We start from the raw sequence: 14,681 nt of genomic DNA on the forward strand, positions 1-14,681 counted from the left end.
GTGTTCTAAAGTAATTGAACCAACCGGTGTGGACTTTGATAAAAAAGAGACAATTATTTAAAGCTCTGTATACTATGGTAACCAACAGTTATAGTAGTGATTTTATAGTGACATTATCACAGATTGTATTGTAATAACAGATTACACAATAATGATTCGTCTCACGAAATTCTGTTCTAAGGTAACTAAACCAGCCTGTGTGGACTTCGACAACTCTGAATACAAATGTGGTAACAAACAGTGTAACGAACATTTGTTTATAGTTTAACTTGTTTTAATATATCATTTTAAAACAAGTGCATTGTGCGGCTGTTTGTTTATTGTTGAAATTTATCGCCAACAAGTCACAGACACCTATTTCCAAGAATCTGGCCCATACATAAAACCTGACAGTTGTGTACCCTGGTTGACAAAATCACTGATATCACTGGTTGACAAAATCAAAGTTTTTTACTCTCATCAAAGATGTAAGCACACTTTTGTTGACCAGTTTTGCACGCTGATTCTAAATCCGTTTTTGGATTTCTTCTAGCACATCTAGTTCTTGAAATATGACTGGTGTGAATATTCACACATTAGGCTATTTAACGTTACAGCTTTATTCATTTTTCAGTATAATTCCCATAAACGTTATGCACACCATACACTTGGTTAAATTTATACAGTACACACTTAGGAACAAAGAAATGTACAACAACTTAGATTATAGTTAAGGCAATAAACTTTCAAATTTGATCGGTCTCATCACGAAAACCTGACGTGCTAGGGGAAAAACGAAAAACAGATTTGGAATCAGCGTCCCAAGAGCTATCTAGCCCACCTATAATTACATCTGATGAAACTGACTTGTTGGTCAGTGTTACTGAACCACCATGGAACATGAAATAATGAGAACATTTCTTCCTAAAGCCCCCCAGTGGCACAGCGGCATGTGTGGGGACTTACAACGCTAGAAACCGGGTTTCGATATCCATTGTGGGATGATCACAGATAGCCCTTTGTGTAGTTTTGTGCTTAATAACAAACAAACAAATAATTTTCCCTAACATAAACAAAAAAGAATACAGCAAAATTGTATGCTTGTAATTTTCACATTTTTCATTCATTTTGCCGTCATTAATTTTACGAATTACATATTTGTAAGTATAGTGTTGCGTCAGCGAGGTCACATGACTAGTGTCACGCCACCTCTCGAACCTTCGGGAATAGTCGGGAGATTACTAGATATAGGGTAGTCTGGTATATATATAAGAGGGTGACAACGTGACGGCATAGTGTGTGTAGGAAGTGAGTAATTGAACTGCTGTCAGGAAGTATTTATTGTTGAAGTTAACGTTCGTTTTAAAACGTTTGTAAAAGAGCGACTGTTGAAAATAAGTGTATCGGTAAAGTTATATACAGAAAGAATAAACCAGTTTTATTAAGTAAGGACTTGTGTCGCTAAGTTTTCGTCGGAACGAAGTTACGGAAAATCAATTAACAAACGGAGACGTAACAATAGTATTATAGCAAAATATAAAGCTTTATGCAAATTTTGATTGTTGCCCAAGCAAAAGCATTGCGGTTTGAGTAAAGTAAAATGACAATTAACACTGGATGTAAGTTTAGCGTGTAATATTAATTAATGCTGAATAGCTGATAAGATTTAAATGCTTAGGTTTACTTGATTTTGTTTTTCTAATATGTGAAGAAACGTTGCCTACGCCGTCGCCTAACTCTTAGTAACAGTGAAAGCGAAAGTGATGTTGGGTACAAATTGTAAAGCCACGTGATAACACAAATTTGTACTTTCACCTGACTTCGTGGGCAGTCATGTGTTTATTTGCTGATAAACTGTCAAAGTGACTTTGAAATAGTGGAGAACCGAAGTTAATTAAATTAACTCTACTAGTATTTTTACAAACTATAATCTGTACATTTTAATGAAAAATGTGAAAATGCCAAAAGAAATTTCGTGAGAATGGAGCTTTACAGTTTTGATCTCCAGTTTTTGCGACGTCTCTTTAAACTTATAACGTACTTGTTTCAAAGAAAAGTCGTGCATTTCTTGTTTTTGTTTTTACTATTTTTGGCTCTTGTGGAAGAGTTTGTTGTTTACCGAGTAGGACTTATTACTAGTGAGTATTACAAAACGCTTGGTGAAAAAAATTGGGCGGGGTTTTGGTTGCATACAGTTAAGGCTGTTTCCCTTATTTTCGCAATTTCGTTTGTAAAAAGCAGTAGGGAATATACCGCTTCTGTCCTTTACGTTTCATGGAGACAGTTGTTGACACAAGAACTTCAGAAATTATATTTTGCTGGCTTTAACTACTATAAAATAAATGTTGTGAATTGTCATTTGGATAACCCTGACCAAAGAATAACCCAAGATGTTGAGAAAATGTGCAAAGCATTAAGTACAGCAATTCCAACCATCATTGTTTCACCATTTACCATTGCATACTATAGTTATACCTCGTATGAAACATCGGGTATCATTGGACCTGGTGCAATTTTGTTGTTTTTTGTCATTGGAACAGTAATTAACAAATTTTTGATGTCTCCTGTTGTGAACAAAGTCTTCTTACAGGAGAAGTATGAGGGCTTTTTTCGTTTCAAACACATGCACCTTCGAACTTATGCAGAATCTGTTGCTTTTCAAGATGCTGGTCACACAGAACTCTCTCACACTAGTCACAAATTAGCCAGTCTGGTTGAAGTTCAACAGCAATTATTTATCAAACAATATCCTCTGAGTCTGTCAGTCAATCTTTTTAACTATTTGGGTAGTATAATAAGTTTCATGGTTTTAGCTGTACCACTGTTTGCAGGAAAATATGACTCTCTTTCTGGACCTGATCTTAGTGCTTTGATTAGCAAAAATGTTTTTGTTTCTATATACCTTATTTCTTGTTTTAGTCAATTAGTTGATCTATCCACAGTCTTCACAACAATTGCAGGAACAACCCACCGTATAGGTGAATTGCATGAATATTTGACAATGTTAAATGAAAGACAAAATGAAGTTAGCCATCTAAAAGCCAACAGTGAACTTGATTCTGGTATGTAATAATTTAATAAGGTATGTTTTGGAATATATGTTGTAATTACATTTAAATTATTAGAAAATACTTGTAGATTTTGTTTACATTTTTATAAATTGCAAATTTTTGTATGTCTTTATGTTAACATTTTGGAAATAAACATTACAAAATTGATTTTAGCATAAAACTGAAAAATTGTCTTTTGTTATGAATTGCATTGATATTTTGTTAATATTCTGAATTTTAAAGAAAAATTTCTATTTTTGAGTGTGTATTACTTTCTTTAAAAATACTGAGTTGATATTTAAAATGCTGTGTTATGAAGCCTATTAACTGTATTATAAAGGTATTGCCACAAAGCTGGGGAATTGTTTTTTCTATTTGAAGCATTTTTGAGAAATGTAACTTACTTGCTGTTCCATGTGCAACTTTTTGGGGTCATTTTAGTTCAGAGGATGGGACAGCCTAGGTGGATCAATAGGTCCATTGTTATCTCAGAACATTGTTATATTATTATGTTAATTCAGAACTTGTTAAGACAATTGGGAAGCTTAAGGAATGATACGTGGGGCAGATAATATAGTGAATAGTGAGCAGGTGCCAAGAGATTACAAATTGGCTAATATTATTTCTTTTTCAAGAGAGAGATAATATAAACTGTCTCAGTAATCATAGGTGTATTAGTCTTACATAAGTGGTGGGAAAGGTGTTTGAAAGTTTGATAAAAGATGCTTTGCAAAGTCATTTAACAAGGTTTAAAATTTTGTTGGGTAGTCAGCATGGTTTCACTTAGGGGAAATCTTGCCTTATTAACTTTTGATAAACTTTGAAGAGGTTACAGCTGATATAGATAAAGAGTACAGTTGTGGGTGTGGTGTACCTGGATTTTCAGAAAGCATTCGACAAGGTACCATGAAAAATGCTTGTTAAAAAAGTTGTTTCCATAGCTGTGGGGATAGGTTGGTTCATTGGATAGAAAACTGGCTAAATAAAAGAAAGCAAAGGGTTGTTATAGATAGTTTAGTCAAACTGCATAATGTTATGAGTGGAGTATCTCAGGGCTCAGTTTCAGGACATTTACTTTTTTTTTTATTTACATTAATGACATAGATGAAGTAATGGTTAGTAGGACATCAAAGTTTTTGTTGTTTCTGGATTTAAGGAGGATGCTACTGCCTTACAAAAATATTTGAATTATTTGGTGAGTTGGGTGAATAAATGACAGATGGGTTTTAATTATAATAAATGCAAGGTAATGCACGTGGGTTGTCAGTTTGAATTATGGGTATAACTTTGATGGGAATACCTTAACAGTGTTATGGAAGATAAAGACCTTGTTTTGGCTGATCAGTGTCTTAAGCCATCCAAGCAATGTGCCATTGTTAGTAGCAGGGCAAATAGGATTTTAGGCTGTATCTATAAAAATATTGAATACAAGTCTGAAGAGGTTATAATGTCATTCTGTAGGTTGTTGGTTAGGCCACATTTGGAGTATTAGAGTCTTAGACCCCTTAACTCATAAGGGACATTGAATTTTTGGAAAGGTTCAGACGAGGGCTACTAGGATGATACATGGGATGGAAATGTTATATGAGGACAGGTTGCATCCTCTGAACTTGTTTTCTCTAGAAAAATGAAGAGTTTGAAGGGAACTGATTGGGATGTTAAGAGAAGTGATAGTGTCGATGCATCATTTTCATATTTATTTCTGAGAATGGTAGGACTAGGGGACACAGATTTGGCATGGTAGGAGTCATCTAACAAGATAGATGGCTTCTGGAACAGGTTGTCTTCAGATGTGGATGCAGTTAACGTAAAGAAGTGTATGGGAAAGCTTGATAAATATTTGAATAATAAGAACTGGCTTAGAGGTTTTTTTAAGGTTTAATTTAGTTAATAGGACAGCTTAAATGGACCAAAAAAGTCCCTTGTTGTCCTCTAAAACAACAAAGTTACATTTACACAAAATGTTTCTTGCTATCTTTTAAAAATGATAACATTCAAATAATTTAAATATTATAAGCAATGTAGATATTGGTGTTAAATTAAACATAAGATAATTATGTTACTAAATGGTTCTTATTTCATTTTCTTCTACAATTTGTATTTGGCTATCCAAAATCACAATTATCAATAAATTTTACAAAATACCTGTGTTCATGAACCTTTTCTTATCTAATACTTGTCATTTAACCCTTTTCATAATAACTATTCAATTAGATTTTTTAAAATAATATGAATTTGTTTTTGTTTCATTTATGATTATAGATGATGGGGAAACATTATTCCAGTTGTCTGAAGTGTCGTACATGCCACCAAATGGGAATACCCCACTAGTTGAAGGACTGACTTTCTCAGTAGTTAAAGGAACAAATATTGTTGTCATGGGTGCAAGTAGCAGTGGAAAAACTTCCTTGTTAAGAGTGTTAAAAAACCTCTGGCCTATTTCTGGTGGTTCATTGCAACGCAGAATTACTTTTACTCCATCACAAGTTCTTTTTCTCCCTCAGAAACCTGTTATGACTGATGGATCATTATACCAACAAATAATTTTTCCACTGGAAGAAGCTATTCTTTACCAAAGCTCGCTTGAGAGAAAACAGGAAGTTGAAAGGTAATATGCCTGTATATATTAAAACTGCAATTAAATATTTATGAAGCTTTCCTTTAAACTCCTGAACTCTCTCGTATTTACTGTATCCACCACATCTCACACCAAAAGATTCCAAAAGTCAACTACCCCGTTAGAAAAATAAAACTGTCTTAGTTGAAGATGACTTACTTTGCCAAAACATGTGATTGTGTCCCTTTGTCTTACCATTCGTACTACTAAGTATGAAAAAAGATGATGCATGAACACTGTCAGTTCCATTAACAACCTTAAATATCTCCATCAGATTCTCTTTAACTTCTTTTTTTCAAGAGAAAACACTATGAGAGATCTTAACCTATTCTTGTATGAAACTCTTTCCATACCAGATAGCATCCTAATAGCCTTCCTTTCAGTCTTTTCCAAAAATTCAATGTCCATATTAACCCTTTGACTGCGACTTTCATGAAAATTCTTTATAAAAATGAAACTGGTTGATGAAACAGTTTTAAATTTGACTTGAACGGTCCGAAGATTATGTACTTTTAAAAAAATAAAATATTTAATTTTGATTTTTTTGTGCTATCTATAATAAAACATTCATTATTTAATCTGAATAGTTCATATGCAATGTGATTTCTATTTTGAGTTTAAAAATACTATTTCTTATCTCACAGTTTCACATTTCATTTACATAATCTCTAGAACCTCCTAAATGAATATCAAAAGTTTTAAGGTAAATTTGTATATTTTGTTTTACATTATCTCTATTATATCATTAACTCCAGATACCATCATCAATGTACAGTGCAATAAAATGTTTAATTAAGAAATGGAAGTAAGTACATACCTTTTAAATTTTTGAAGAATAGTTTTCAAATTTCTTTTTGTCATGTGCATAATTTCACGTCTTTATCTTCTCACTTGTATTTTATTTTCAATTTTATTTTCCAATTCTTTGTCTTTTATTCATTATCCCAAGATCCACAAAACTGCGTGGTGCTCTGTTGTTATTATAGGGCAAGTCTCATACACAAATTCCAAACACTTATGATCGCACATGCGATTGATGCCATCTTGCTTAGACATTTTGGTAAGCCAAACTACAACAAGTTAAACATATAAAAAATCATAAATATTTCAAATTTGCATTTTAAAACACAAATAAATACATAATTAATTAAGATATAAATGTGAAACCTAAATGCAATCTAACTGTTTAGCAAACTAATACATATAAGGTGAGAAACACTTGCCAAATATTACATACCCCTCAAGAGAACAATGGACTAAGCTTATTTTATATTTCATACTACAGATCCATACACAGCTAGAGGTTTCTTTAGGCTATAACTGAATAGTGCAAAATCTGCTCTTTCTATTGGTTATAAACATGCCATTCAACTTCAAAGTGTCAATATGAAACCTTAATTTATAACATACTTGATAATAGTAATTTCATTAACATAAGTTTATAGAAAAGTGATTTAATTCAATTTTGAATTTAACTCAGTAAAATCTCATGAAATGCACAGAAAGGGGTTTAGAGGTTCACCGAGTTCAAAGGGATAAGGTAAAGAGCCCAAGATTGAACACAATACTCTAAATGATGCCTAACCATTGATCTATACAATGAAACTATAACCTATCAATATTTATGTAAATAAAACCCCAAATCTTATTTGCCTTACTACTAGCAACATCACACTGTTTGTATGACTTCAGAAACACCAAGATCCTTTTCTTCCATAACACTGTTTAGGTTATTCCCATTAAATTATACTCATAATTCAAATTATGATAACCACATGCATTACTTTGCACTTATTATAATTAAAAGCCATCTGCCATTTATTCACCAAACATACCAAATATTCTAAATCCTTTTGTAAAGCAGCAACATCCAAGAACCTTAACATCATCAGCAAATTTAAGAATTTATTTACCATTCCTTCATCTATGTCATTGAAGTAAGTCAAAAAGAGCAATGTTCCTAATGCTGAATTCTGTGGTACCTCACTTGTACCATCAATTTGGTTTGACTGAATTATATTTATAAAAACTCCATGCTGTCTTCCATCTAGTCATTGTTCAATCCAATGAACTAATTTATCCCCACATCTACAGTAACGATTCTTTAATAAGCATCTTGTATGACACCTCAAAAAATGCTTTATAAAATTCACATACAGCTAATCAATACTATTGCTCTCATCCAAATAACCAGTAATCTCTTTAAAAAATGTTAAAAGGGTTGTTTTAAATTTTTAACCTAATGAAATCATGTGAATATCCAAAACAGTTTTACACTTTGTTAAAACACTTTGCAAAACATCTCTTATCAGAACTTTAAAAATCTTTTCCAACCACTGATGTAAGATTAATATGCATATAACTACTTGGACAATTTTTAATCTCCTCTCTTAAAAAGTGGAGTAACATTAGCCAACTTCCAATCTTCTGGCATCTGCCCAATATTCAAGAAATTAGAAAAAACACTAGCAAGTGTCTTATATGTCCAATACTTAATCTCCTGCAAAACCCTTGGAGACTTATTTTTGTGGTCCATGAGCCATATCATTCCTTAAACTTCACAATTTTTTCTTAACAGGCTCATAATTAATTTTGTCCAGTCATGTTTCTGTCTTTTTAGGATGAAGAATATTCCTTAAATATTCAGTAGTAAAAACTGATGAAAAAGAAAAATATAGAAATCTAGCTCCTTCATAATCAATAGAAATTAGTCTTACTTTATCATCTTAAAGGCCTTATTCTCATACTAACATTTTGTTTGCTTATTGTACTTTAAGAAATTGTTTATGTTAACTTTCACATTTTCAGCCAAATTTCTTCACATACTCTTTTTCATTGCCTAATGTCCTGTTTGAGTAACTCTCTTGATCTTCTATATATATATAATCCTTTAAGTCCCCCATCATAAAAATCAATGTAAACTTCTTAAATTTATAATTATTTTGTTTTATTCTTTATACTGTTTGTGAATTAACCTGGTCTTTTACTTGCAGCCACTCTTTTTTCTTTGCCTATCTTGAATATTCAAAAAATTATTTCTAAAAAAAATCCACATTTGATTGGTATTTTCAATTAATGCAGTTCCCAAATTCCCAATAGATAATTATTCTTGCAACTCTTAAAAATTGATTTTTTGAGATTTGTAACCAACTCATTTTCTGCACCCTGTTTAGTCTTAGGTTAAGGATGCTCTTACAGCTGAGTTAATAGTCCTTGCAAACAAGCCAACTCCTACCCTACTTAAATGTAAGCCATAAATTCAAAAATCTCATTCCCATCAGTCTGATTTTACAAGTCCAACCAGCCAACCTGTTTGTCCTTACATATTAACCTAAGCCTAGAATTTGGTCGTAGTGACTTACTTAGAATCTCATCTCCACACTTAAATCATGGCAGTATGTATGACAGAGTCAAACTGTACTTATTAACTAGTTCCTTCGGTCACCCTTCTCTGCATCATAAACCTTATATGCAAAACAAAGATTGAATCATTGCTAGCACCCTTTCTATATCACTTGCTTTATCAGTTATGCTCTACACCCCTGTCCCTGGATTGCATAATATAATTATTTTCTTCCTGCTACCCTACAGACTATTATATCCATATATAGTACCAAAGAATCACTATCTGCCCACTTTGTTTTTCTTCATCTCATAGGTCCTCAAGTTCACAAGCTAAAGACTGAAATCTGTTACTTAATAGAACCTGCTTATTACAGTTAAATTAACTACTGCTAACTCTAATACTGCTTCTATCTTCCTGAAAATATCTTTAGATACTGTATCCTTTGCTAACAAAAGTTTAAATTTATTTCTAAATTTTGCTGTCTTTTATCTCAGTCTACACTTTTATTTTGCTATCTATCTATTCTACTATATCAGAGTTTTGTTCCTCTTTTAGAAAATGTATTTATGTGTGTGATTGTATTATCCAACTCTGAATGGCCTTGAAATTTCATAATTTTAAATAATTTTAATAAACTTTTATATTATGGGGAATAATCAGATATTTTATTTCTAACATAAAACAAAACCTCAAAAGCATTTATCATAAAGTTCAATAAATATTCACATAAAAATAACCTAAAATGTTTTGCTCACAGATGTATGATAATTGCTTTGAGAAATTCACTTATCTTTATTATTTATTTTACTATATAACGATATCAAACCTCATCCCCCTAAATAATATATAATTATTGTATCAGAATTAGTTTCTCATTAATATCAAGTGATCAGGTGGTCTATAACAGTTGACAATGAAAAAAAAAAAAACTTTCTACTCTTGAAATCCCTGATTATAATCCTCTACAGACTATACCTCTTTATTACCTTTTTTTTTCCTGTTCAGTCCCACCAGGCTGCAGTTTATCCCTTATAAACAGCCATGTCATCACATCTTTTGAAAAGCCTATTTAAATAACTTATAACCTGTAATTTTCAAATAATTCCTATTATCATTATTCTCCAAATCTAACCAAGTTTCAGTAATTCCCATTAAATCATAATCTTCCATTTTATCTAGACAAATGTAATTAAAACTGTACAATCTGACAAAGAGAACTAGCTCGAAATGTCATCCTTCTTTAAATAAAAATATATAAAAACTTGGCGATTGTTCAACCTATTATTTAATTTTAATTTCCATTTCATATAAAACAATAAACTCATTCATTTTGTTTCTAAAACTCTTAGAATTAGAATAATAGTAGCTAAACTATTTCTTGAATCTGCTATGTTTAGCTTTAAATTTGACAAACTTATCTTTAAAAATATTATTTAATTTGATATGTTCTAGATTGCCTATTTCCAGTCTCCTCTTTGCCTTGGCTATCCTACCAATTTGTTTATTTACCCCATTTCTTAAGCATCTTTTCCACTCTACAAGTTTACTAAAGCTGGGTGATTACCTTGATTAATCAATATAATTGATCACATATGAACATCGATTATGTTAATTAGTGTCACATAGAGTTACCAATTAATTGAAATTATGATTAAGTTGCTAACTTTATATGTGGGCTCGGTCATTCTGACCATTCTTGTAACTACCATGTAACTATGAAACTATGCATACTATAGCTGATTGTAATAAATGTGTCTTCACAAAATTTGGTAAGCTTTTAGTAAACATTATAAGCCTGTTGTACACAAAAAGTCTGATGTTTAATACAGTATTTTTACAAAAGATTTGACTGTAAAGTTACAAGCCTTCTGAGTGAATGCTGATATTCGTGCTTAGAATAATAATACTTCTTTTCATATTGCAGTTTTCATATTTAATTTGCATAACTTCTAGAATATCCTAAGTAGCTATCAAGTTTTTGATTGGTAAACGTTAATACTTTATCTCTTATTTTCTTTACCATAACACTAACTAAAACAAAATCATTGGTATTGAAATTTGAAAAATATGAAATAAAGTCAAAAATTTATTATTTTTCAAGAATGACTATTATAACAGATAATTGCAGTTATTTATCTTAAACAGCATCCAACTGGTAACAATTCCACATTTGTTTTAATTTTATTTATTATTGAACCATGTCAAGTAGTGTAGCAAAGCAATAAATCATCCAGTGAGAACTTTAGCACAACTTATTGTCACCTAAGTTCCAAGTTACATCATGTAAACTGCAGCCATCTGCATTCCTCATTAACACTAACTGATTAAGCTGAACAACTTTGAATTAATCAAAAATTATTGTAACTGATTTTCTCTCTTGTCTTTATTAAGCCAGTTAGGTTTGATCTTTCATGTTATCCTTTTCTTCTTGTTTTTTAAGAATATGCTGCCTATCATGGATTAAAAGAAATTTATCTAAAACAATTTCCCATATATGCCCCCCCCCCCCATTACCTTTCAACTCATTATCCTAATTCATTAAGTGATAAATCTTGTCTCAAAGCTAAAAATTGACTTTCTGAAAATTAGGAACAAAAATTTTAGCTATCAGAATCTACTTCTTTAGTCATAACTTTTTTTCTTATTACTATTTTTACTACATACCTAGCACTCTCATTCAAACCCTCCTTTAAACCGACTTTTATTCTAACTCTATCCATATAATTCACTCATTTAAGTTTTCTTATCTAGCATAATAAGATTAAAATTTTTACACTTTAGTTATTTTGGTTAAAAAATATATAATAATAAATAAAAAATTTACATACGAACCAAGAAATTTTGTACTTGCTTTAGCCTTGAGGCCTTTTGCACTTGGTTGCATGGTTTAATAAGCTTATTTTTTTCTCCTAATTAGTTGAACAATCTGAAGCCTTTGTAAGAGAAGTAAAAAATATCTATAAATAAAAAGTCACAGTTCCATCAAGCCGTGAATTTGAGAGATACATATTAAGAATTAATTCAAATATTTTCTTTTGAAATTAAGAAATTATACTTAGATAATATAAAAATTTTAATTATAAACTATGTTTTGATGACAAGCTAATTTACATACAATAATAATAAAGTAATTTAATTAAGTTTTGAATGTAACCTTGTTAAAAGGTTGTTACTTGTGCACTTTGATCGACTTGTTTGCAGAGGGTTAATATCACGAAACTAGTGTTTCTGATCATTACAACTACAAAGTATTGAAATATTGGCATTATTATTTATGATTAATTCAAGGTTGTTCAACTTAATTAATTAGTGTAAAAACTTGCAAAAATAATCAACTGGTAGAAATTATTGAATCACTATTTGATTATTTCTACTATTCAATTTTCATATAAAATAATCTATTAGTTGAGTGTAATCAATTAAAAATCCCAACAGTTAACTGATTATCAAATTCCACTAATTGCTTACCTTCATAAAGTTTAAAACATATTTAGTGAATATATTTAGAACTTCCCCAAACATTGTACTATCTAACATGCTTAAGTAGAGCATGTCTTTAGTATATAATTTATTCATACCCTGAAAAACTGTCTCACAGATACAACCAGCCCACCAGTTCCTGGAAGCACATTTAAGATAATCTTTCATTTAAGCCTTGAATCCTTCTAAGTAATTCATTCCTGGCTCTAACCAGAGGGAGCTTTCACAAAAAGATTACTTGTCTATTTCTATCCCTAAACCTCTCAGTAAGTTCTTTATACATTTTAAGCAGCTCTCTTTGTTTAGATTTTTAAAACATCTTTGACATCTACATGCACTACAAAAAAAAAAGAATATGCCTAAACTAAACTGTCAACATGCTTTGTAATATCCTGTAATTTACTAACTGGCAAGCTAGTTCTAGCCTTAGTGTATTTATGCTTTCCACTACAAATAACTTAATGAAAGAGTTCCCCATTCATGTAAACTTCTTGATCATATTGTTTCTCAGTGTAAGCAGCCAAAGATTCAGATCTATTAGAAAATGATACTTGAATGCTATCTGAACATACATCTGTAGCCGTAACTTGTTTATTACTTTATATCTTGCATACCTAGAACTTTCATTCTAGCCCTTCTTTAAAGCAACAATTACCATTTTGCTGACTAGCTGGTTTGATTTTTTCTCCTAATCTACTATTTCCCTTCCCTCCTCATTGATAGCATAATGTTCCCTAAAGCTATCTCTAACTTATCCTCAAGTGTATTGACTTTCCTAGTCACATGAAAGTTGCATTCAAGCCTATAATTCTCATACATAATCCATTTATGGCACCTACCATGCCCTATAAATTACACCCCATGTATCCCTGAATTTACCTATACAGTAAAATAAACACTATTTCATTTTTTAAAGTTTCTGAAAGATATCAGCACTTATGTTGAGATGTGTTATGAATAGCTACTGATATTTTTATGAAACTGCTTTCTTGTGAAAGTTCTTCTGTAGATTTTAGTACATACTTTATATATATATACATAGGTGAGTTGATAGTTGTTTTCAAGTGTTTTCACCTAACATCTCTGTTGTTTCTTTTGTTTTTTAATTAAGTAATATTTGAATTGGTGTAAACCGACTTGGGAATACTGTGTATTTTTATTAGTGATAATATGCTGTTTTTTTATTATGTAAATATTGACTAGTTATTTGTATTAATTATACAAGTTTAAGAAATTTAAATTGACTAATATGATGGGACACTTAGAAGATTATAGAAGATCAAGAAAGTTGGTCAAACAGGAAATCAGGACATCAAAAATAATGTATGAGAAAATGTTGGCTGAAAATGTAAAAATTAACAGTAAGGATTTATTTAAATACATTAAGGGAAAACAAAATGTTAGGATGGGTGTAGGACCCTTGAGGGATGATAAATGAAGGCTAGTATCTGATGATTATGAGATGGCTGGATTATTAAATTTTGCTTTTTCTTTGGTTTTTACAAACGAAGATTTAAGCAGTATTCCACATCTTGAACATTTGATAAATGGAAATGAGATCAAACAAGAGGACTGCATTAATTCTGAAGTGGTTAAGAAAAAATTGGGAAGTTTAAAAAATGATAAGGCTCCTGGGCCAGATATTATTTCTCCAAGGGTTTTGAAGAAGGTTAAAGATTGGATATGTGAGCCACTTTCTACTATTTTTTTTGTCAGTCCTTGAATAGTGGGCAGGTACTAGAGGATTGGAAGTTAGTTAATGTAACTCCTTTTTTCAAGGGAGGTGATAAAAATTGTCCCAGTAATTATAGACCCATTAATCTTACATCAGTTATGGGAAACATTTTGGAAAGTCTGATAAATGATGCTTTGCAAAGCCATTTAACAAAGTTTAGGATTTTATTGGATAGTCAATATGGTTTTACTAAGGGAAAATCTTGCCTTACAAATTTGTTGACATTCTTTGAAAAGGTTACTGTTTATATAGATGAGTGTAAGGGTGTATATTTGGTGTATCTGGATTTTCAGAAAGCATTTGACAAAATACTACACAAGAGGCTTGTAAAAAAGAATTATCGCTATAGGTGTGGGGGATATGTTAGCTAATTGGATAGAAGAGTGGCTGGATGGAAGAAAGTAGAGGGTTGTAATAGATGGAGTGCAGTCAACCGGGATTAATGTCACAAGTGGAGTACCTCATGGCTCAGTC

General features: G+C 31.2%; 1 protein-coding gene across 1 annotated transcript in view; it reads left to right on the forward strand.

Annotated features, from left to right (window-relative positions):
* The first annotated feature begins 1,547 nt into the window (after nt 1-1,547).
* LOC106458070 (ATP-binding cassette sub-family D member 4-like) overlaps nt 1,548-14,681 on the forward strand; it is a 24,000-nt gene continuing 10,866 nt past the window's right edge. Inside the window, exons 1-2 of the mRNA XM_013917526.2 lie at nt 1,548-3,041; nt 5,292-5,637. Coding sequence (XP_013772980.1) covers nt 1,961-3,041; nt 5,292-5,637 — 1,427 coding nt within the window. The 5' untranslated portion in view covers nt 1,548-1,960. The remainder of the gene's footprint in view (nt 3,042-5,291; nt 5,638-14,681) is intronic.

Source organism: Limulus polyphemus, unplaced genomic scaffold (assembly GCF_000517525.1).
Source record: "Limulus polyphemus unplaced genomic scaffold, Limulus_polyphemus-2.1.2 Scaffold412, whole genome shotgun sequence".
In the NCBI taxonomy this organism is placed as follows: Eukaryota; Metazoa; Arthropoda; class Merostomata; order Xiphosura; family Limulidae; genus Limulus; species Limulus polyphemus.